The sequence below is a fragment of the Prenolepis imparis genome, unplaced genomic scaffold, assembly GCF_030444845.1.
Source record: "Prenolepis imparis isolate NDT839.2.m4 unplaced genomic scaffold, iyPreImpa1.0 SCAF_5, whole genome shotgun sequence".
NCBI classification, from domain to species: domain Eukaryota; kingdom Metazoa; phylum Arthropoda; class Insecta; order Hymenoptera; family Formicidae; genus Prenolepis; species Prenolepis imparis.
The window spans coordinates 2,338,833-2,360,295 of record NW_028141163.1 but is presented as its reverse complement, the minus strand read 5'-3'; the positions used below and the strand labels follow the sequence as shown (position 1 = coordinate 2,360,295).

The following is a 21,463-nucleotide window of genomic DNA, read 5'->3' as shown; positions in this document are numbered from 1 at the left end:
ACTCCTCATTCGGAACTTTGTCTACAACTCTCTGCAAAATTAAGAGGATACAAGAACATGTTATAGAAAATTAATCTTATTTATTTAAATATGTAATATACACATGGCGTCATTAATGCAACATGCATTGCGCATTTATGCATACATCGATGTATATACTTCATAAATTGATAAGAGTTAGACATTAATAATTCCATCTGTATAAGTTGATAAATCACATCTTAACAAATCATGATTCAAGTTATAACACAGTCTCATATTGTAAGATTCTAAACTAATGTTATTTGTATATCGAAGTGTAATATTCCTCTTCTAAATCATACAAATCCGCAGCCATGTCATCCCTCAGCGATGCCAACTTTTGATCACACTCCACTTGTTTAGTCCTAAATAACTTGCCATTTTGTATTATAGCGTCATTTACAGAGGGGAAATCATTCAAGATTAAATACTGCTTTATATCGGAGACCAGCTTCATTAATGATTCGCCAGCGCGCACTATATTGGCCGCTCTGACTTGCATTTCGTATGTATCTTGTTCGCATTGTGTCATCCGAGATAATTGTGATTCATTTTCTCCTTTCGCGAGCTTAATTATCTCTGAAAATAACAAAAACGGATTAAAATTATTAAGACGAATAAGAATAATTACTCGTATTTTATTCATTATATGTATTTACATGTATTTCTCATCATTTAATATTGATTGAACAATTTTATCTCAGATCATTCTCAATATTTCAAAATCTTTAACTTGTTTGTTACAATCACTGGTTGGGAATGATTAAAAATAAATACAAAAATTCAAACTTTGAATTTAAGTAAGAATTTCCTAAATTTTCTCAACTTTTAACTGAAGATTATAATCGAAATTGTGAAAGTACGATAATTATTGAAAGCGAAAACATTCAAACAGAAAGAGAAGATAAACATGTGTGTAAACATTTTTTGTAAGATAATTTTGACCTGTAAAATAAGCCCGCATATTGAAAAAGGTGCTTTACATTAAAATCGAAGAATATATGATTTAAATAAAAATTCAGATTAGAAACATGACAAATATAGGTTAGAATATAGGTTAAGGTACCTTCGAAATTTTCTAGCATCGACTTCACATCGTCCTTCAATCTTGTCGTGTACGATTTCAATAAAGCTTCTTTACTTTGCGGAAGCGCACGTTGCGTGGCCATTTCTTTTCGAACAAGACAACTAAAATAACATAGAATACTATTCATACATCACGTCACAACATTTCACGCACAGACGCGTCGGCCATTTTGAAAGAATCAGCTGATGAACTTCTATCGCTTGCGCAAATCTGACGTAAGTCACAATACTAGTTCACAATACTTCGAAGTCTCATATTCTTACCCTTCATCAGAGCCTCCGTTCATCGATCGCAGCTCTCTTCTCTCTTTCTCTTTCTCTCCCTCTATAAAGGTAAAGAAACCTTGATTGTCCAAATATGGGAGCTTTCCAACAAGGACACAGGGTTATTTATTCTATTTTCTTTCAATACCAGTGAACAACAAAGATAGAATGATACTCTGTGTCACATTGTGTCCTTGTTGGAACGCTCCCTATATCTCATTTTTCACGAAAATTTGGAAAAAAAGAATCTTTCAAAAAGAATTAATAAAAAAATTTGTTATGTTTTGTCGTTCTCGAATTGACCGCGTCATATTGATTTTCACGCGAAACGCGAAGGCGAGCGCCGTTTTCGCGGAGTCGTCATCCCCCACCCACATTCCCTAACCAGCCCCACTCGCGAGGCCTTCCAGGGTTGGGAATCAATATGAATACGCCCGCGAAGCGCGCTCGTCGCTGAATTGTCCGCTTGCACGCGAAAATCCCGACCACGCGAGAGCCGCGCGGGAAGGCAGAGCGTATTCCGTATTTTCGCGGCGAGACACGCGCGAGCTGTCAGCTGTCAGCTGTCATCTGTCATCCGTCTCCGCGGCCGAAACGGACGGAGGGATCGAGTCGCGGTCGACACTTCTCTCGCAAATATATATCTTCTCCGGGCACGCGAGAACGTAACACGAGGGGGTGATAGTTTCTAATCCTCGTCGATTACGACCTTGGAGATACGACGAAGAAGACTCGCAGGTGGAGAGAGAGAAAGAGAGAGCATCGCGGAAGAGCGACCGGGCAACGTGGAAGATTCTTCAATCCGCGATTCTGAGAGAGATAAAGATTGACATCGCGGAATCTCGATTCTCGAGAAGTGGAGTAAGGACGAGGAAGACTTCGTGACGTTTGCGAGGCGAGATTAGATTCGTACGTAACCCGGGGTCGCGATCCCAAAAGAGAGAGAGAGAAAGAGAGAGATAAGAGTTCGATTAATCGGACGACGAGGTCAATCGGACGAGGACGATGGCAGTGAGCGCTTTCTCGACGGCATTACCTACCACCGATTTTGCCACTACGTGTCCCACTACACCCGGTATGTCGTAGGAGAGAAAGAAAGAGAGCGAGAGAGAGAGAGAGCGCGAGCGAGCGAGCGAGAGAGAGAGGAACGTAAGATTTTAGCGAGAGCAAGACGCTGCTGGCGGAATGGCGAGCGGCTCTCTTCGGCAATGCGCGATGTTGTTGGGCTTAATTGTGATTTTAATGGCAGCGCTCTGGACCGAGGCGTCGCTACCGCCCGAAGAAGAGGAGGACAACGTCCTGCACATCGGCGGTATCTTCCCCATCGCCGGCGAGGGCGGCTGGCAGGGAGGCCAGGTAAGAATTTCATTCTTCTTTCATCCCGAAAGCCCGCGAAAACGCGAATAATGCGAGGGACGAGTGACGTAATATTGTTGCTCGAATTGCTTGATTGTCCGGAAATATTTCGTATTTTTATTTTAATATAATTTAATATAATTTTTTGAAATATCAGAGAATTTTGCAGAGAATAAAAATCGAAATCCTTAGTAAATTTAGTGATACGCGTGCATATTTTTTTCTAAAGTATTATTATTTGAGAATCACACAGTAATGAGAACAAAGAAAATTTTAAAAATTTTATAAAATTCTATAAAATTTTGGCAACACTTTGCATCTAAAGTTTTTTAGGTCAAGAAAGTGCAAAGATATATATACGTATGTTACAATAATTCTCCGAGGTGCCTCTCTTATTATGAAAGTAGGGCTCAAGTTGAATAATACACTCTGTTGAAATAGAAACAAAATATTTAACGCTAGATAAATAAATGTGTATGCGATGTGACGCGATATCATGAATAATTGGCGATCGGATTAATAATTCTTTTCGTTCCGAACTTTTACACTCGCGGAAACTACTTTATTTATTGCCATCATTTCGCAGTAGTATTTTTAGATTTGTTAAGAATTTTACATATCGTGTGTGTGTGTTTTCCGTTGTTCAAACTTCCATTTTTCTTAAATAAAATATTATTTACAAGGAAGAATGTGACTTGTTGACTTTCTTCATTTTGCTTATCTTCTATCTTTCACTTCTCTCAAAGTGTTCGATATCCTGTGACATTGATAGAACGAATAAATTCCCAGGAAAACTTTGCGAGACGCTTCGAAACTTCTCACTTTGGGGATCAGATTTTAGAACACAAACAAGTTTATTGATAGAAATTGAATTGATTGATTTTATTGATATTTTTCTCTTTGCATTTTATCGCGAAGTCTAATATAAAGTATTTTTTGAAATATCAGAATTTTGCAGAGAAAAAAAAGCAAAATCCTTAATAAATTTAATGATACACGTGTATATTTTTTTCTGAAGTATTTTATTATTATAATAGATAATCACAGTAACATGAGAACAGAGAAAACAGAATAATTCTATAAAATTTTATAAAATTATTGGCAACACTTTTATTAAATATAAAGAAATGTATTTAAAAGACTTGGCTTTATATCTAAACATTAAAAATAAAATATTTAAATGAAATATATAAATTGAAATATAAATTTATAATAATTTATATTTTCATATTATTTATACAGTGTATTGTGTATAATAAATAATATAGAATAAAAAAATCACAATAAATTGATCTATATATGCGATAAGAAAATTATACGCGACATAATATAATAATAATGATTCATTTTAGCTGCCCAAAAAAGTTTATCGGAAAGGTTTATTTATTTCTGATATCATTTTATGATGGTATAAAATTTCTACAAGCATGCACGAAGAAATTTAATAAACTATGAGGTTGTCATTTATTCAAACAGAACAGAATATGTCTAAAAGATATGTATTTTTAATTTTACAGATATCTTTTGGACCGTTTGCGTTATTGTGTAATAAAATCTAATTTCTTTCGATAATTGTTATAAATATTTATTCTTTGATTGTGTCTTTTGAAATGAAGAAATAGCGCTCCTATAGGAACTTCTAGCCCGCAAATAATATATATTTATTGAACGGCACCGCTTTTGAGCCTGCATGTAAATTTGTTTATCAAATTAGGGAGTTAATCAAACTGAATTGCATTATCATTTATTCAACAGGCTTGCATGCCAGCTGCGCGTTTGGCCTTAGAGGACGTTAATCGCGAAAAGAACTTGTTACGCGGATATAGACTGCATCTTCATTCCAACGATAGCGAGGTAAATTCACCAAGATGCGTTTAATGACATTATAATAGTGGATTATATCCCCCTTTTCTCTCCTCCTTTTGCGCCGGCTGGCGCGATGAAATTACCGCTGTAATTTATTGCATTTCGCTTCCAGTGCGAACCCGGTCTCGGCGCATCCGTGATGTACAACTTACTGTACTTTCCACCCTATAAATTAATGCTGTTAGCCGGTTGCAGCACGGTCTGTACTACGGTCGCCGAGGCAGCCAAGATGTGGAATTTAGTAGTGGTGAGTGTCTTCGTTCAGAAGATATTTTACTTTATTTTATTTTATTTTATTTTTTTTCTCCCGAGGATATCTCGAATTTTTCCAGTTGCAAAATTCTATTCGGCACGCGTATAACAAATGGAAATTAAAAACACAGCTGAAAAAACACGTATTTTTTTTATTGTTAGCTCTGTTACGGTGCCTCGTCGCCAGCGTTGTCCGACCGAAATCGATTCCCGACCCTCTTCAGGACTCATCCTTCCGCCACGGTACACAATCCCACGAGAATCAAATTGCTGCAAAAGTTTGGCTGGTCACGGGTAGCGATATTACAGCAAGCCGAAGAAGTGTTCATATCGGTAAAAATTAATATAATAACACGTTAATGAATATCACTTTATATGTCATTAAACGAGGAGTGTCTCAGTGTCACAATGTACATTTTTTAAAATTACGCATTATTTCACATTACTTTGCATTGATTTACAAGTCGAAGATATTTTTTTTTATTTATAATTTTAATTTTTAATTTTAATTACAAATTTTGGTGAGTGAGACACTCCTCGATTAAACCCTTATCTGTTCAGATACGTGTATTTCTAAAAAAATATACTCCATATGTTTTTCAAAAATAAAATTTAAACTTAAATTAAAAATTTAAAGCTTTATAACAAATTTTTATTTTATAAATTTATTATTCTTTATAATGAATTTTTTATATGATATATTGAATTTTTTTATATGATCTAGCATATATATATAATACACACTTTGTCTATTTTTGTACCAAAAATTGATTGGGAATGGAGATTGATGTTTTATAAAAAGAGTTGCTATTTATAAAAGATAAAAATGAATATGAATTTGCTTTATCGCAGACGGTCGAAGATCTAGAATCTCGGTGTAAAGAAGCTGGGATAGAGATAGTCACTCGTCAGAGCTTCTTGTCGGATCCAACGGACGCGGTGAAGAATCTACGGCGTCAGGACGCGCGGATAATCGTCGGGCTGTTCTACGTGACCGCCGCAAGACGGGTACTTTGCGAGCTCTATCATCAGAAACTGTACGGCAAGACCTATGTGTGGTTCTTCATCGGCTGGTACGAGGACGACTGGTTCGAGATCAACCTGGAGAAAGAGGGTATTAGCTGCACGAAGGAGCAGATGCGGCAGGCGGCTGAAGGACACCTGACCACCGAGGCGCTCATGTGGAATCAAAACAATGACACGACAATCAGCGGCATGACGGCCGAGGACTTCCGAAAGAGATTGAACAAACTGCTGAAGGACGACGGTTACGATATAGACAACAATCGATATCCTGAAGGATATCAGGAGGCGCCTCTCGCCTACGACGCGGTCTGGTCCGTCGCGTTAGGTGAGTTTCTTGGATATGCTCGTGAATTTTAGCAAATTTACGGTGATTGCAATAATCGGTTTATCGTTTCTTCTCCTTTCTTCTCGTCCGTCTCTACCGTCAGCGTTTAATAGAACCATGGAGAGACTAAACAAGATGGGAAAGAGCTTGAAGAACTTTACATACGACAACAAAGAGATCGCCGATGAGATATACGCGGCGGTAAACTCGACTCAGTTTCTCGGGGTTTCCGTACGTAGACTATTTCGTTACAGCTTGAAAATTGCTCCTTTCGTTCGAAAACAGCGCTTCTTTTTTGTACAGGGATACGTGGCGTTCAGCTCGCAGGGCGACAGGATCGCTCTGACGCAGATCGAGCAAGTGATCGACGGAAAGTACGTTAAGTTAGGATATTACGATACGCAAAGCGACAATTTGACATGGCGAAATGTGGAGCGATGGATCGGCGGGAAGGTGCCGCAAGACAGAACGATAATAAGAACCGTTTTGAGAACGGTGTCACTGCCCTTATTTATAAGTATGGCGACCTTGTCGGCGCTTGGTATCGTGATAGCCCTCGGATTGATCGTATTTAACGTCTATAATAGACACCGGAGGTATACTATACTCCTACTCTACTATATATATATATATATATGTATACTTCATCGTGCTCCGCATTCGTTAATACGTTATTCGACGTACTGCGGATCGAGCCACACCGTCTACAATCGATAGATGCAATGTCTACTTTCCAGAGTTATATATTCGTCTCATCCCACCGCCAACACGATAATGCTAATGGGAATAATAGGCTGCTTCTTGGCCGTGTTGTGCATAGGGATCGACGGTAGGTTCGTGACACCGTGGCAGTTTTTGATGTTCTGCCAAGCTAGAGCGTGGTTGATGTCGATCGGCTTCACTCTTGCGTTCGGCGCTATGTTTAGTAAAGTTTGGAGAGTCCACCGACTCTCTACAAAGGCCAAAGCCGATCAGGGAAAAGTAAGTTGTAAGCTAATCGCGAATAGTAGTCGAGTCTCTCAATCGGCAAAGTGGTACGAAAGGATCTTTACTATTGCAATATATTTTTAAAAAAATTTTACGCGCTTTTTAATATTCCTTTTTCATAGAACTCTTACAATCGTACCGCTTTTCCTCTTAGTTTTCCTCATTAGTAATGAGACTAATTTTTAGTTTTTTTTCACGAAGATGGAACCATCCTGCATGGTTTGCTGTTCCCGCATCTGTATGTCCCGCATCTTTAACCTATTCTCGATTCCTTTTAGTCATTGACGGCTAAACAAAAAGTTTCGTCTATACAGAAGAAGATTGAGCCGTGGAAGCTGTACGTTATGCTGAGCGGATTGCTGTCGGTGGATATCATCCTCCTTCTCACTTGGCAGATGGTTGATCCGTTGCGTAGAAGAATCGAGACCTTCTCGCTGGAGCTGCCTCCTTACGGAGACGAGGACGCAATGATCAAGCCCGAATTGGAACATTGCGAGAGCGAGCACAATAGCTTGTGGCTCGGTGAGTAAATACATCCTGATTCGCCGAGAAGAAACGCGTGTCGGATGTAAATATCCAAATATTCTTCCAGGTTTGATCTACGGTTACAAGGGCATTGTCCTAGCTTTCGGGCTCTTTCTATCTTACGAGACGAGAAGCCTTAAAATCAAACTGATCAACGATTCCAGATACGTGGGCATGTCGATATATAATATCGTAGTTCTGTGTCTAATAACGGTACCCGTGGTAATGGTTATCTCTAGCCAACAGGACGCGAGTTACGCCTTCTCGGCGTTGGCCACTCTATTTTGTTGCTTCCTCAGCATGGCGCTCATCTTTGTGCCGAAAGTAATCGAGGTGATTAGGCATCCCAGAGACAAGTCCGAGTCGAGATACAACCCGGACGGCGCGGTGTCCAAGGAGGAGGAAGAGAAGTATCAGAAACTACTCAACGAAAACGATGAGCTTCAGAAGCTTATCGCCGCGGTAAGGATCCCCTACAATCCTACAATATATTCGATTAATTATTACGCGTATAATATATATATGAGATGCCTATCTTGTCTGTATAATTCAGAAGGAGGAAAAGATTCAAGTCATCAAGCAGAAGCTGGCCGAACGCGATGCCTTGAAGGGAACCGGAATGACGAGTCGTTGCAGACAAGGTCAACCCAAGCAATCCTTCATCGTTGCCGATTATCCGACCGGCGAGGGGACGTCGGACAGTGCTATCGGTGGGGGTATTTCCATTTGTACAAAATCATCTCGCGCTTCCGCTTCTGATGTTGAGTTTTCAGAGACGTACTTATAATCTCTCCGCAAATACGAGTAAAATCGTGCCATCGTTGCCGGACATCTTTTCGCGCGACCGCGCGATATACATTTGGGACCTAAAGTTCTTTTCACTCGATCTCTCGATGATTATCGTTATATGCTTCGCTTTTAAAAGCTTATGATCGAACGTATTTCCAATTTATTATTTGTCGTAAGTATTGATGGGTATGTACTTTTCCGTTTCTTCATAATGCACTCACGGGACAATGTCTCGTTGCAAATGAACAGTGTATTACAACGATGAAATATCGACTCTGTTTGCACAATGAAATTAAAAAAAAAACGATGAAACGACAGGAGAGCACGTATCTTTTTTTACGCAATCAGCGCACAATAAATTGTATTGTCTTTGTTGATACTTTATTGTTACACAAAAGTGAACGACAAAAAGTAATCTATATTAATACAATAACGAAATTATAATGAGAGAAATGTTAATGTCATAAATGTTAGTTCTAATTGTTTAGAGAATTTTTTCGGTAGATAATACGATAGATAATATAATCTCGTATAGTACGTCGCTTTTGTAAGAATGTAATTATTTTCGTAGTTTTAGCGTACTTCTTTAAATGTTGAATACGCAAGTGTCGTTAATAACGAGAACTAGTGACTCTTTCATCTAAAAAACAAATTAGTAATTTCGCGCGTATATATTTAAATACGAGAAATACACACAATCGATTAAAATCAGGCCTATGTAAAAGCTGGCCCTATCTTTTTGATGACACACAGACACACACACAATGAATGTGTTCTTTTTTCTATAATTATTTATTATATTTATATATAGTACATTTTTCCCGTTTAAAAATTTAACTGTTTTATAGATATATATATATATATATATATATATATATATATATATATCCAATATTGAATGTTTATGAGAGTTTATCAGGTGCATTTTTTCAGCACTGTGAGAAAGTATTCAACCAGATTCTTAGCGTCATACAATCTTACCCTATGGACCAAGTTATCCCATATGAAATAACGTTTTTCAGGGACAGAGCTTTTGAGTATTTTATATCTTAACTTTTAACTTTTATCGAGAAAGAAAATATATGTTCGGGGGAAAAAACATAATGAACGAAGCTTTTTATTATAATTTTTAGTTAGAATATATCTAGATACTTTTTTTAAATTTAATAATATAATAAGAATTATACAAGAGATATAAATGCGAAACGTGTTTGTTTGAATGATAAATTCTTCGTATCTGAATGCGAAATCGTCATATTGTTTCTATAAATGAAAAGCAGAGAGGAAGAAAATAATAATTAATACGTTCTTCTTATATCGGATACGTTTTCTCGTGTAACTAATATTATTCTCTTGTAAAAGTATTTATATATTTTCAATTTGAAACGAGATAATAAGAAAGAATATAAAAATATTTTAGAACGCACAATATATATATATATAATTACGATAGACATGCGTTAATTGGAATATAAAGACAAGTTGATCATTAATCCGGTATAAATACTGCGACTATAATTACAAATTGAACTTGACTGGCTCTCAGGATGATGTTTATAATATATGCTTATTATTTGTTGCAGAGCACATATATATGTATAAAATATTTTAATATTTATTACGTTAGGCCTAAAATAATCTTTACGATTATTATACGTTATATTGCAGTTAAATCTCGTTAGAAAAGTGTCGTGTTAATTGTATACAGTAAATCAAATACCGTATCAAATTGTGAACCTCATGAAGCGCACTCCCAAATTTGAAAATGACTATCAAAAAAAGTTTATAATTCGGTTCCAATCGGATTAATAATTCTATACCGTAAACGCGAAATTATATTTATGCTAACGAGATTTAAATGCTGACGAATCTTATGTCGTTCGTTTATAATTTGGGAGTCTTGATGAGGTAAAGTCTTATACACACGTTATTGTTCAGTTTATAAATTTCGTAAGTCTGTCTCTCGCTGGATGCGTGTTTGTTAAAATTATTTGATGGAAAATCGTTTATCGCGTGTGAGATTATTATTTCATCCCCTTACTTAGGCTGAAAAAGATGCGTACAAATATTCTCGACTTCCAAATCATTCACGGACGGATCGACAAATTGTGTCTATGAAAAGCGAAAGAGTTTGTTCGAGAGGGAGGAAAAGAGAGATTTATGGTATTTGACTTTCTGTTTTTCAGGCACGCAGCACGTCGCCGAAATGTACGAACTGCACCGACTATGATGCCAAAGCAATACACAAGCAAACGAGCGCTACGCTTGCGACAAAACTCTCTTCTAAAACTAGTATTAAATCTACGTGCACGGTCAATATGTGAATTATATATTATATATATATATATATATATATATATATATATATATATTATAATTATATATTATATAATATAATTATAATTATAATATAATTATAATTATAATATAATTATATTATAACTATATTATAATTATAATTATATATTATATATGAAAAATAAATCTCTCAGATAGAAAGAAAGAAAGGAAGAAAAAAATAACGCCAAAGAAAAGCGAAGAACGCGCGAAATGTGATTTCGCGCGTCGATGAATGAAGAAAAAAAAAGATTGTCACGTACCTAAAGTGTAAGTTAGTTTATAGCGCGTGTGGAATTGTTTTATATGTTTCGATACGGTGTATAAATACGCGATTCGACTGCGCCTTAGAGGACAAGGAGAAAAATCGAGAAGAAGGAAAACAGAGTATGCGTCGTAAAAAAAAATTCAGTCATCGTACATCATCCCGTATAAATCCCGTGTGTCGTAGACGAAGTTTGTCAATGGAATGTACATTAATTTCTCGTTATTACTCTGCATTCCACCCCACGCGCCCTCCTCTTTCCCTCCCTCGTTCCTCTCCTCTTCTCCCTACATCCTATGTGCAGTATTTTTTACTGTTACTCATTTGATCAACTGCCGCGCAAAACGGCGCTTTCAATAAGTCTAGCATTATTACGTATAATTATTACATATACGATAGTCCTATCGAACTGTTGAACGAAAGTATCACATATATGTACGTTAGATATTATGGAGAGATATTTATTTTTAAGTTTTTGAATTATAAAAATCCGTTATAAAAATATCGAAGGTTTTATCTATTATTGAACCCTCTGTGAAATTGTTTATTAAAAAAAATGCGACACGAATCGTGTGTAACGCGAACGTTATCACCTCTACATTGTTTTTAGAATTGAGATTTTAATAAAGGAACTCTTAACAAGGAGCGAGAGAATTATATATATCTCAGAATTTACATTGACATACATTTTGCGATGCATATATATATATTTATATTCGTTCGATTAAACATATAATTATCAGCGCGCGCGAATACCAACAGAAGTGTTTAAGAGAAATGCATATATAATTTATTATTATACATATATATATATATATATATATATATATATATATATATATATATATATATAGTGTGTACATATTGCGGATGCATATATTAAAATACATGGTACAAATACCGAAAATCAAAAGTAAGGGATTATCATAAAAAAGAGCTAAATATAAATAAATACGTGGTTTATACATTACATTTATTTTTTAAACGATGCGATGCGCGCTATTTCGGGAAATTTGCAGCGTCGCGCAGATCTTCTGCGCAGGTCTCTCTGAAATCTCCCGCGCATGCGCGTCAAATGCGTTCGTAAAACCTACGCGTCGCGGAGTTCGACCGACCAATCGGAACGGAGGGGGCGAAAATTCTCACGTTCCGATTGGTCGAAGCAAACGTGTTTTATTCGACGCGGTAGATTCTCGAACACGACTCTTGCTCCTCACACGTCACACGTGAGGCGGCCATGTTGCAGCTCGCGGCCCGTCGTCGACGACGCGACGCGTTGTCGTTGTTTTAACCTGTGTTTATTATTCAAATCGCGACGATCCCCGAGATGTCGTTCGGCAGCGGCTTCGGAACGTCCACGTCAACGCCCGCACCCTCGTTCGCTTTCGGCACCACGCCGGCTTCCACGGCGACGCCGGTTAAACCTGGTAAGCTGTCATGGTTACATTCGAATTGTAAAAGTTCGCAGTTTCTCGTCTCTTCTCTTTCGCGAAAATGTTCTCCTCGCCTCTCTGTCGAATATAAAAGTAATAATGACATTAATATTTTATGACAGTTATTTTTCTAACATTCTGTAACGTCTACGTAAACATTAACGCGGATAACCTCGAGAGGGAGAAGTCCTCTTCTCAGTTCTTCCTGGAATTATCGCTGGTCCTGGTGGTATCGGAAGTCTTGTTCACCCTGTCTAAACCTAGCAAGGGCTGACTCACGCCGCTGCATTCCGGATCGCACTCCATGTCGCTCCTCTTCATGAAGAAAGCGTGTCTGCTTCTGGATCTCGCGATTATGCACGCGGTGATGCAGCACATGAATAGGATGATCAAGAGCGCAGTCAGCAAAATAAGTAGCAGCGTCGAACGTTCTGTGTATTCGTCAGATTTCACAGTTTCGATTGGAGCCAGCGTAGTTTGACTGTTGTCAAGTGTCGTGTGCAACTCGGTATTGTAAACAGCAGTTTTGCTATTGGAAGTTGTATCCTCCAAATAATACATTTCATTTGGTATCTTCCCAAGTGTCGTAATCATAATTTCTGCGGTTGCATCCTGTATAAAGATAATTGGATTGAATTATCACAATATAACGTTATAAATAGAGAAAAATTGTATTATTATATATATATATATATATATATATATATACCTCAATTGCTACATCCGTAGTGCCAAGTTCGTTTGAAATTTGAGTGGAAGAGTCTTGTGCTGATTTAATGCGACGAAAGATGATATTGGTGCTGGATACAGAACCTATCTTAAACGAATCGCGCGCTAGTTGTGCATAGAAACTAGTCTGTTAATGATTTTTAAAAATGCACATTACATTAATATACATAAATTATATTTTATTTATAAAGTAAAAGAATGGACTTGAATTATATTTCTAATTTTGTCTCGTACGATAGCTTACTTTTTTGCCGTTAAATATTTACCTGTATTTCATTCTGATGACTTAGAAATGTCATTCTTTATTTAATATTTTTTATGTAACTGTGTATATTATGTGATTGACTGTTGAATTTTTGTATATTGAAATTTTATTAGATATTTATATTATAATAGGGATAGAATTAAATATGTCCATACAATATCTTTCAATGTATATGTGTTATATTTAAAATTGTTGCCATAAAATAAGTAACAAATAAAAGCAAATACCTTTTATACATTGACATGTTTTATCCAACTTCATATCAAACAAAAGAAGATGGATTTGATATTTATTGTTATATTTAAAATTCAGATAATATCATACTGTGTGCTCACTGGTATAGTTATTCAAATTTATCAGATTGTATAAATTTAAATACATCAATACAATTTTGATATATTATTTTATACATATATAGCCAAATGGAAAATTAATATTTATAATTTTTTTTATAATTTAAGTTACAAATAAATTTTTTTAAATCTGCTTTTGCTGAAAGCGCACTAATGTATGTTGAAATTTTTAAGTGGCAGGATTTGGGACACCCTCATTCGGATTTAGTACACCGACTACTTCAACGCCAAGTTTGTTTGGTTCTCCATCGACTCAGACTACAGGATTTGGTACTGGAACGGGATTTGGTACTCCAGCGGCTACAGGATTCGGCGGTACGTCGACCACAGGTTTTGGATCTGCTCCTACATTTGGTACCGCATCGACCAGTGCCTTTGGTTCAGCGCCAGCTTTTGGGAGTACTCCCGCTTCCTCCGCAACCACTGGATTTGGTACAACTTCGACTTTTGGCAGTACCCCAGCCCCCGCAACCGGCTTCGGTGGATTTGGAACAGCGACGACAACATCGTCATTGAGTTTTGGAAGTTTCGGTGGATTTGGCACAACCACTACTACATCTGCCCCTAGCTTATTTGGTGGATTCGGTACTACAAGTACCCCGTCAACCGGTTTCGGTGCATCTACAGGTTTTGGTGCATTTGGAAGTAAACCAGCCACCACCAGTAGTGCTCCTGGATTTGGTGGATTTGGAACAGGTGATTTATTTTATCATAGATCGATACTCTTGATGCTACAATATTTTCACTAATATGTACATTTGTATGCATATAAATAGGATTCACTGGATTTGGTACTGGATTGACACAACCTCAACAGCAACAACAGCAGCAGCAACAACAACAACAACAGCCACCTGCAAATAGTGTTTCGGAAGCTCTCTATAATGCTGTGTTCAATTGTCAATTATACAACGACGAGCGAGACAATACTATTGCCAGGTGGAATCTCATTCAAGCATTATGGGGTACAGGAAAGGCTTATTATTCCGTAAATGCCCCACCTATAGATCTTACTCAGGAAAATTCGTTGTGCAGATTCAAAGCCATCGGGTATAGCCGTATACCTGATGCTGACAACAATGATGGTTTAGTGGTGTTGTGCTTCAATAAAAAAGAAAAAGACGTACAGGATGGCAAACAACAATTAATTGTATTTCTGAGTGGTTTGCTGGGGAATAGGTCCAATCTAACAGTAACTATTGACAATATTAAATCTACGGGAGAGAATAAGAGTCAAGTGACAATATATGTATCGGAAAAAGGAATTACTGGCTACAGAAAAATTCCTGCCAACGAATTGGTCGCGTATCTGTCGCAGATGATGCAAAAGCAACAGCTGCTACAGAATGGGGTTGAAGATATATTTCCACTGATGAAACTCGATCCGTCGCAGCTGAAAGAGTACCTAGATAATCCACCTTGCGCTATCGATGCCAGATTATGGAAGCAAGCGCAATTGGACAATCCCAATCCAGAACTGTATATCCCAGTTCCTATGATTGGTTTTCAACAAGTTAAACACAGATTGAAATGCCAAGAAGAGGAGACTGCTAGACACAGAGCGTTCTTAGATATGGCAGCGGAAAAAATACAGGGCTTGCAGAGACAGCATACAGCTACGCAGGCTCGGCTCAAGGAACATAGACGTACATTATTGGAACTTCAACATCGAGTTCTGCAGGTATAATGACGGTTAATTATTGTTCATTAATTGTATAATCATGTATCACGTTTTTGCCTATTTAACGCCTAAATTCTACTTAAAGGTGCTAGTTCGACAAGAAACTACACGCAAAGTTGGATTGTCCTTGCAACCGGAAGAAGAAGTTTTAACGCGCAGATTTGAAGCGATGCATTCGCAAATCAGTGCTCCGACACAATATAAAGGTAGAATTAGCGAGATGCTCTCCCAGCTTAGAATGAGGCGGCATATCGATATTCAAAATCAGGAGAGATATTCAATGGACCCTATAGCACAGGATGATATTAAAGCGGTAAGAGAATGTTTTTTTATTTTCAAAATAGGATATTATCGAATAGTCTAGAGACAATTGTTTTTTCTATCATTTTAGTACCTGAGTATGGAACAACAGGGCATGGCGCAACTTATTGCAACAATAAATACCGATTTAGAAAGCTTAAAAATTATCAAAGACGGAATGTCGGATCTTTTAATGAGCCAAAGTATATCCTGAGGATTGTAATGTATAATAAAAAACTTTTTCACATGCCTTCCTTACAGATAAGAATTAACATTATCAACATTATCGGGAATATGATTAATATATAAATTAAAATATCTTTCACAAAATTGTGCCATATTTATTTCATTTATACGCAAATTCTACAATTTTTTTGTACTTTAATGTTGACGAATTTTGTTTATTTAATAAATTTTGTCAGTTTATGATTTTTGCCTGCTTATACAGAAAATTGTATTGTTTAACATGTTTCTTACTTTATTTCACATTCTGCATATTTTTATATTTTGTAAAATACAATGCAAATAAAAGAATATGTGTAAAGCATACTCCTAACAGGATAAAAAATGCATTGTATCGATAAATAATACAAAAAGAACGATTTAATAGATATACAAAATCACGAAGAACATTCTACAGTGTGTATTATAAATAGAAAATCTACAAATTTAGTGTTACATAAGTATCATGATTTTATACTTTCTGAATCTATCAGATTAAATAAGTAAAAAATTGGATATTTTATAAAATATTATTATCCCTGTACGTGTTTATGATGATTTGACATTTTCAGTATAAATACAATTGGAATATATCAAAATTATGACTATTTAAATACAAATAGAGTAATAAGCTATTTACAATTTTCATTATTTGCTATTACATCAAATGCTTTACAGGTATTTTTCGTTGATGATAAAGATTTATTGTGAGCATCCTGACCTATGGTCATTTTTAGTAATTTTAAAACAGATTTCTTATCTGTATTATCATTTTCTGTGAGTAGAAATGCATCTTGTTAATATTTTTTGCAATTAAGATGAAACGCTTATGCACTTATATATCTTGCACTCACCTTCATTTCCAGTAATTTGTTGTTCAAGTTGCAATTTTTCTTGCGCTATCTCATACATGCTTTCCTCTATTGTGCCTTCACTTAATAATCTAATTATTGTAACCGGTCTGTAAAGAAAAATTTAGAATTGTTTTAATTAATTTAATTATAAATTCGTTTTATATATAATAATAAATATATATTTTTTCCAACTTAAATGTACTCTGATCGTATATAATGATACATACTTATTTTGCCCAACACGATGACATCGATCTTCTGCTTGCTTGTCGTTGTAAGGATTGAAATCTATATCGTGAATTATAACTGTATCAGCAGCTGTTAAATTGATCCCCAAACCACCGGCTCGTGTAGATAGCAAAAATATGAATATACTTGAATCTTGTGTGTATTCATTTATAAGAGTCTGTCTTTCAGTCACAGGTGTACTACCATCTAGCCTAATTTGAATGTTAAATTTATTAATAATCAAATTGAGATTAACATGCAATTAAAATCTTGTAATTATTGCAAACCTTAAGAATGTGTGTCCCCTAATAGTCAAGTATTCTTCTAGTATGTCTAACATCATAGTAAATTGGCTAAAGATGAGCACTCTATGATCATCTCTTTTCAATTCTGGTAGCAACTTGTCCAATTCTTTTAATTTACCAGCTTGAGGAATAAGCTCCTGGGGCAGACCAAAGCCAGCTATACCTTTGTACATACGTGTTAATTGATTTACTTGGTAATCAGATGTCCAGATCAGCTCTTCAAAGACATACTCTGGATTTTTCTGTTTGTAACCTGGTTCTTTCACCAATCTGTTTGCTATAGCCTAATATGATGCATTGATATAAATTAGAAACGGATTAAAGAAACAAAAGTAGATCTTTTTTTAATCATATAAAAATAATAATTACTTTAAGTTTTTTCTCATCGTAATAATCGCGTATGAGAAGGGGATGATTGGCAAGCTTTCTAAATTGCATCATCATACCAATTCCATTCACGCCATCAATTCCACTAGCCTCTGCTGAAAATTGTGCGACTAATTTGTTATACATACTTTGCTGTTTCTCAATTAATGCGCATCGTATGATTTCGTCTTTTTTATGAGGCAAATCACTTAAAACTTGAGTTTTAAGTCGCCGAAGGACAAATGGTTGCATAATTTCTTTTGCATTCTTAATTTGTTCTCTTTCGAACAGTGGCTGTTCTCTATCCTTTTTATCGCCTTTCTGAAAATTTATTTTCAAATACATGAATTACAATAACATAGTAAAAAAAAAAAAATATATATATATATATGTATAATGTGATTATATGTCTGTGACATATTTTTAATAATTAATTAATGACTTACAGGATTTTTGGAGAATAAGCTTTTTATATCTGCTTGCTTGCCAGCAAACAGTGAAGGCATTACGAATATCAACAAAGACATTAATTCCAATAAATTATTTTGTAGAGGTGTACCGGTCAATAAAATCCGATGTTTAGCCTTTAAAAGCAATTAAAATTTTGTTACAAAAAAGATTTTCTTAATCACATGTACATATAAAATAAATATACGTACGTTAATTCTAACAAGATTTTCGTATCTAACAGTGCTCATGTTTTTGAGCATATGAGCTTCATCAAAAATTACATAGTTAAGCCCCATAACGCGAAATAATCTACGCTCCTCTGGAGTACTACAAATTAAATTGTATGTAGTTAACAAAATGTCAACATCATCGAGGTCACCGTTTCGCCAACCCATTCGCATATCTTTTCGTTCTTCTTGAGAGCCGTAATATTGTACGACTTTCAAGTCGGGTGACCATTTTTCTAACTCATTCCACCAATTTTCTATAAAAAAATATATATATATGATAAGAGCCTATTTTTAAATTACTATTAAACATTGTAAAACACATTACCCATAGTTGAACTGGGAACAACAATTAAATGAGGTCCGTCCATTTCATTGAGAAGACGAGCTTCTTTCAGATATGTTAGAAATGCTATCACTTGTATCGTCTTTCCTAGACCCATTTCATCAGCTAATATACCATTTACATTCTGTGCATGCATAACGGCTAGCCAATTTAAGCCAACCATTTGGTATGGAGCTAATGTTAAATCTGATGATAATGTTTTTGGCTGTTGTGTTATAGCTGACACACCAGCAGCCACAGCTTTTTCCATATTAGTGGACAAACGAAGGCATTTTTTCAATAGATTCTCCACCACATGACGTGTAGATAATAATACCTTTGAATATATTAAAAATAAAATGGATTAAAAAATTAATAATAACCAAACACATGTCACTTTTTACAAAATTTTATATACAAAAAATACTTTTTATATCTTAAGAAGTTAAAAATTAAATGCTGTTAAAATGTATACATACATCTATTTTTGATAGAAATTTACCTGAGCTGCATTTAATAATTCTGTGTCCAAGTATTTTGTATTTTGGAATTTATTCACTAAGTCTCTCCAATCTGTAAATGGTCTTACTTCTACAATAGCATTAGCCCGCTTCTGAGAACATTGGGACATGAGAAGTAACTCTGAAGTCATAGCAGTTTGCATAAACTCTAGAACTGACTTTTTATCACCTGTGAGCTCATTAGATATCTCTATGTCCGAGTCTTCGTCACTATAAAAAAATGGTATTTATCTTAGCACTTTATATATATATATATATATATATATATATATATATATATATATGTGTGTGTGTGTGTGAATAAAATAGTTAATTATGAATAAAAAAAGAACAGATATAATTGTGAATAACAGGTATTGTAAAATTATGTACCTATTGAATACTTTGTCTTTATAATTTCCTTCATCTGAATCAATATCTACATCTTCATCTACATTCAATTTTCTTCTTTTCTTTTTACTAGTTTTTGCAGATCCCTGCAAACTCCTTTTTTTATTATTTTTGAGTTTCTCTTCAGCCTCTTCGACATTCCAATTGGTACTACTAAGTACTTCCTCTATATGCTAAAAAAGAAATTATATAATTATTATATATATGTATATATTAGTAAAGATATATTAAAAATTATGCTGCATATTAAAAATTATATTTTTTTGCTATTAATAAATAATTTAACATTTTACTGTTACACTATTTATGCTTTAATCAAGTTTAATTTAGCTTGTATTTTAAAGACAGAAAGAAGATTTATCTGTATCTAATAAAAAAAATAAAAGTTTACATGTAATATAAAAAAAATAAATAAAATATAATTAGGTGAATTATCAAATAAATTATCTAAAATGAATATACTTACCAATACATCATTCTGTGGATACAAAGCTGTCAGGTACTTTAACTTGTTTTCTTTACCTTTGGCATTACAGTCTACACTTGGCTTAGCTGGACTACCAATATCACTGTCACTATCCTCAATGCGATTTACAGGTTTACGGCGTACTTGTATATCAGGACTTACCAAATTACTGTCATCGTCAGCTAAAATAAAATTTAAAAAAATAATAATATACATAGATTTATATATATTTATATATTATATATATATAATTCTCTTGTTAAAAATGATAAATAAAATTAATTTATATTTATACGAAATGAAAAACTGTATCACACAAATTAGATGTCATTTTCTCGTCACGGTGTTATTATAAATTTATATAACAAGTTTATAATTTATAATAGATAAATATACAAATTGAAAATTATTCAATATAAATTATTCGAGTCAAAATTATTAATTTTTAAATAATCGAACCGCTAAATCGGAATAAATTGACGTTTCACACGTGTTCCGAGAGTGTTATCATTTGCAGAAACGTGACAAAGAATCCAAAGGACAAATCCAAAGGATACGCGCATCATACCGGTTGCATTCGATTAACTGGATAAAGAAACAAGAGACGTGCGCGAGAAGATCTTACACATGTTTATTGCTTTCGTTTGTTTTTTTTGAAAGCGAAATTGCCGCAGGAGGCTGGAACTGCTGGTGTCCGTTTTAGGCGAATTCGACTCGGACATCGCGTCAACCGTGCAAGGGACGCTGACGAGAGCGCATTTTTATAAAGGAACTTTCAAGAATAAAGACGTATGGCAGGTGCATTCGGAACCGCTATGTAGAGATAGAACGCGTCGAGCTCTACGTAGAAATATATGTAGAACGTAGACGTGTAAAGTAACGCGCGCGCGCGCGCGCCATTATATTAATGCCTGATTTTCATATGACATTTCTTTAACATTTTCTCAAAACACTTCAATTATCATAAATTATCATAAATTATCATAAATAATCTTCTCACAAAGTTGTTAGAAAATAACACAGCCGAGTTCAATTTTCTTACGCGAAAGGAGGATTTCTTTAAAATTAAATTACGCAATTTTATTTTTCTTCTTTTACATTTCGAATCGAGCAGTGACATTTGAGCATATATATAGAGAGAGAAATTATCTACAGGTCGATATTAAACTTTTTTCTTTCTTTCTCGAAAGATGCTTACTTCCCTTTCTCTCTAATCATTTATTAGTAAAAAAAGGCTATCGCGTTTTTC

The 21,463-nt window shown here is 35.1% G+C and overlaps 5 protein-coding genes across 9 annotated transcripts; 2 read left to right on the top strand and 3 right to left on the bottom strand.

Annotated features, from left to right (window-relative positions):
* Window positions 1-60: 60 nt before the first annotated feature.
* Window positions 61-1,506, bottom strand: LOC145936761 (mediator of RNA polymerase II transcription subunit 22). 2 transcript variants are annotated; one of them, XM_083039278.1, is made up of 3 exons: window positions 1,372-1,506; window positions 1,088-1,209; window positions 61-600 (listed from the first exon to the last, which is right to left on the bottom strand). In XM_083039278.1, exons 1-3 carry the CDS (start codon window positions 1,392-1,394, stop codon window positions 281-283), a joined length of 465 nt encoding a protein of 154 aa, XP_082895404.1. In that variant the 5' UTR covers window positions 1,395-1,506; the 3' UTR covers window positions 61-280. The 2 variants fall into 2 exon arrangements, with proteins under 2 accessions (XP_082895404.1, XP_082895403.1); XM_083039277.1 differs by lacking the exon at window positions 1,372-1,506 and having other exon boundaries at window positions 1,088-1,342.
* Window positions 1,507-1,815: 309 nt separating this feature from the next.
* Gaba-b-r1 (gamma-aminobutyric acid type B receptor subunit 1) lies at window positions 1,816-11,718 on the top strand. 4 transcript variants are annotated; one of them, XM_083039276.1, is made up of 13 exons: window positions 1,816-2,446; window positions 2,621-2,727; window positions 4,483-4,581; window positions 4,706-4,840; window positions 5,008-5,178; window positions 5,698-6,196; window positions 6,300-6,427; window positions 6,500-6,792; window positions 6,934-7,177; window positions 7,462-7,705; window positions 7,776-8,170; window positions 8,262-8,418; window positions 8,482-11,718. In XM_083039276.1, exons 1-13 carry the CDS (start codon window positions 2,377-2,379, stop codon window positions 8,493-8,495), a joined length of 2,556 nt encoding a protein of 851 aa, XP_082895402.1. In that variant the 5' UTR covers window positions 1,816-2,376; the 3' UTR covers window positions 8,496-11,718. The 4 variants fall into 4 exon arrangements, with proteins under 4 accessions (XP_082895402.1, XP_082895398.1, XP_082895399.1 ...); XM_083039273.1 differs by having other exon boundaries at window positions 1,817-2,446; window positions 10,684-11,710; XM_083039272.1 differs by having other exon boundaries at window positions 8,262-11,717.
* A 610-nt stretch (window positions 11,719-12,328) lies between these two features.
* Nup54 (nuclear pore complex protein Nup54) lies at window positions 12,329-16,598 on the top strand. Its single transcript, XM_083037947.1, has 5 exons — window positions 12,329-12,526; window positions 14,054-14,575; window positions 14,656-15,560; window positions 15,646-15,873; window positions 15,952-16,598. The coding sequence occupies exons 1-5, from the start codon at window positions 12,427-12,429 to the stop codon at window positions 16,072-16,074; spliced, it is 1,878 nt and encodes a 625-aa protein (XP_082894073.1). The 5' UTR covers window positions 12,329-12,426; the 3' UTR covers window positions 16,075-16,598.
* On the bottom strand, window positions 12,486-13,126 carry LOC145936070 (uncharacterized). Its single transcript, XM_083037948.1, has 2 exons — window positions 12,705-13,126; window positions 12,486-12,610 (listed from the first exon to the last, which is right to left on the bottom strand). Exon 1 carries the CDS (start codon window positions 13,124-13,126, stop codon window positions 12,728-12,730), a length of 399 nt encoding a protein of 132 aa, XP_082894074.1. The 3' UTR covers window positions 12,486-12,610; window positions 12,705-12,727.
* Etl1 (SWI/SNF-related, matrix-associated actin-dependent regulator of chromatin, subfamily a, containing DEAD/H box 1) lies at window positions 16,179-21,105 on the bottom strand. Its single transcript, XM_083037946.1, has 12 exons — window positions 20,840-21,105; window positions 20,215-20,396; window positions 19,731-19,921; window positions 19,340-19,568; window positions 18,841-19,174; window positions 18,495-18,769; window positions 18,282-18,419; window positions 17,839-18,156; window positions 17,452-17,753; window positions 17,164-17,376; window positions 16,937-17,043; window positions 16,179-16,857 (listed from the first exon to the last, which is right to left on the bottom strand). Exons 1-12 carry the CDS (start codon window positions 20,934-20,936, stop codon window positions 16,715-16,717), a joined length of 2,529 nt encoding a protein of 842 aa, XP_082894072.1. The 5' UTR covers window positions 20,937-21,105; the 3' UTR covers window positions 16,179-16,714.
* Between the last annotated feature and the right edge of the window lie 358 nt (window positions 21,106-21,463).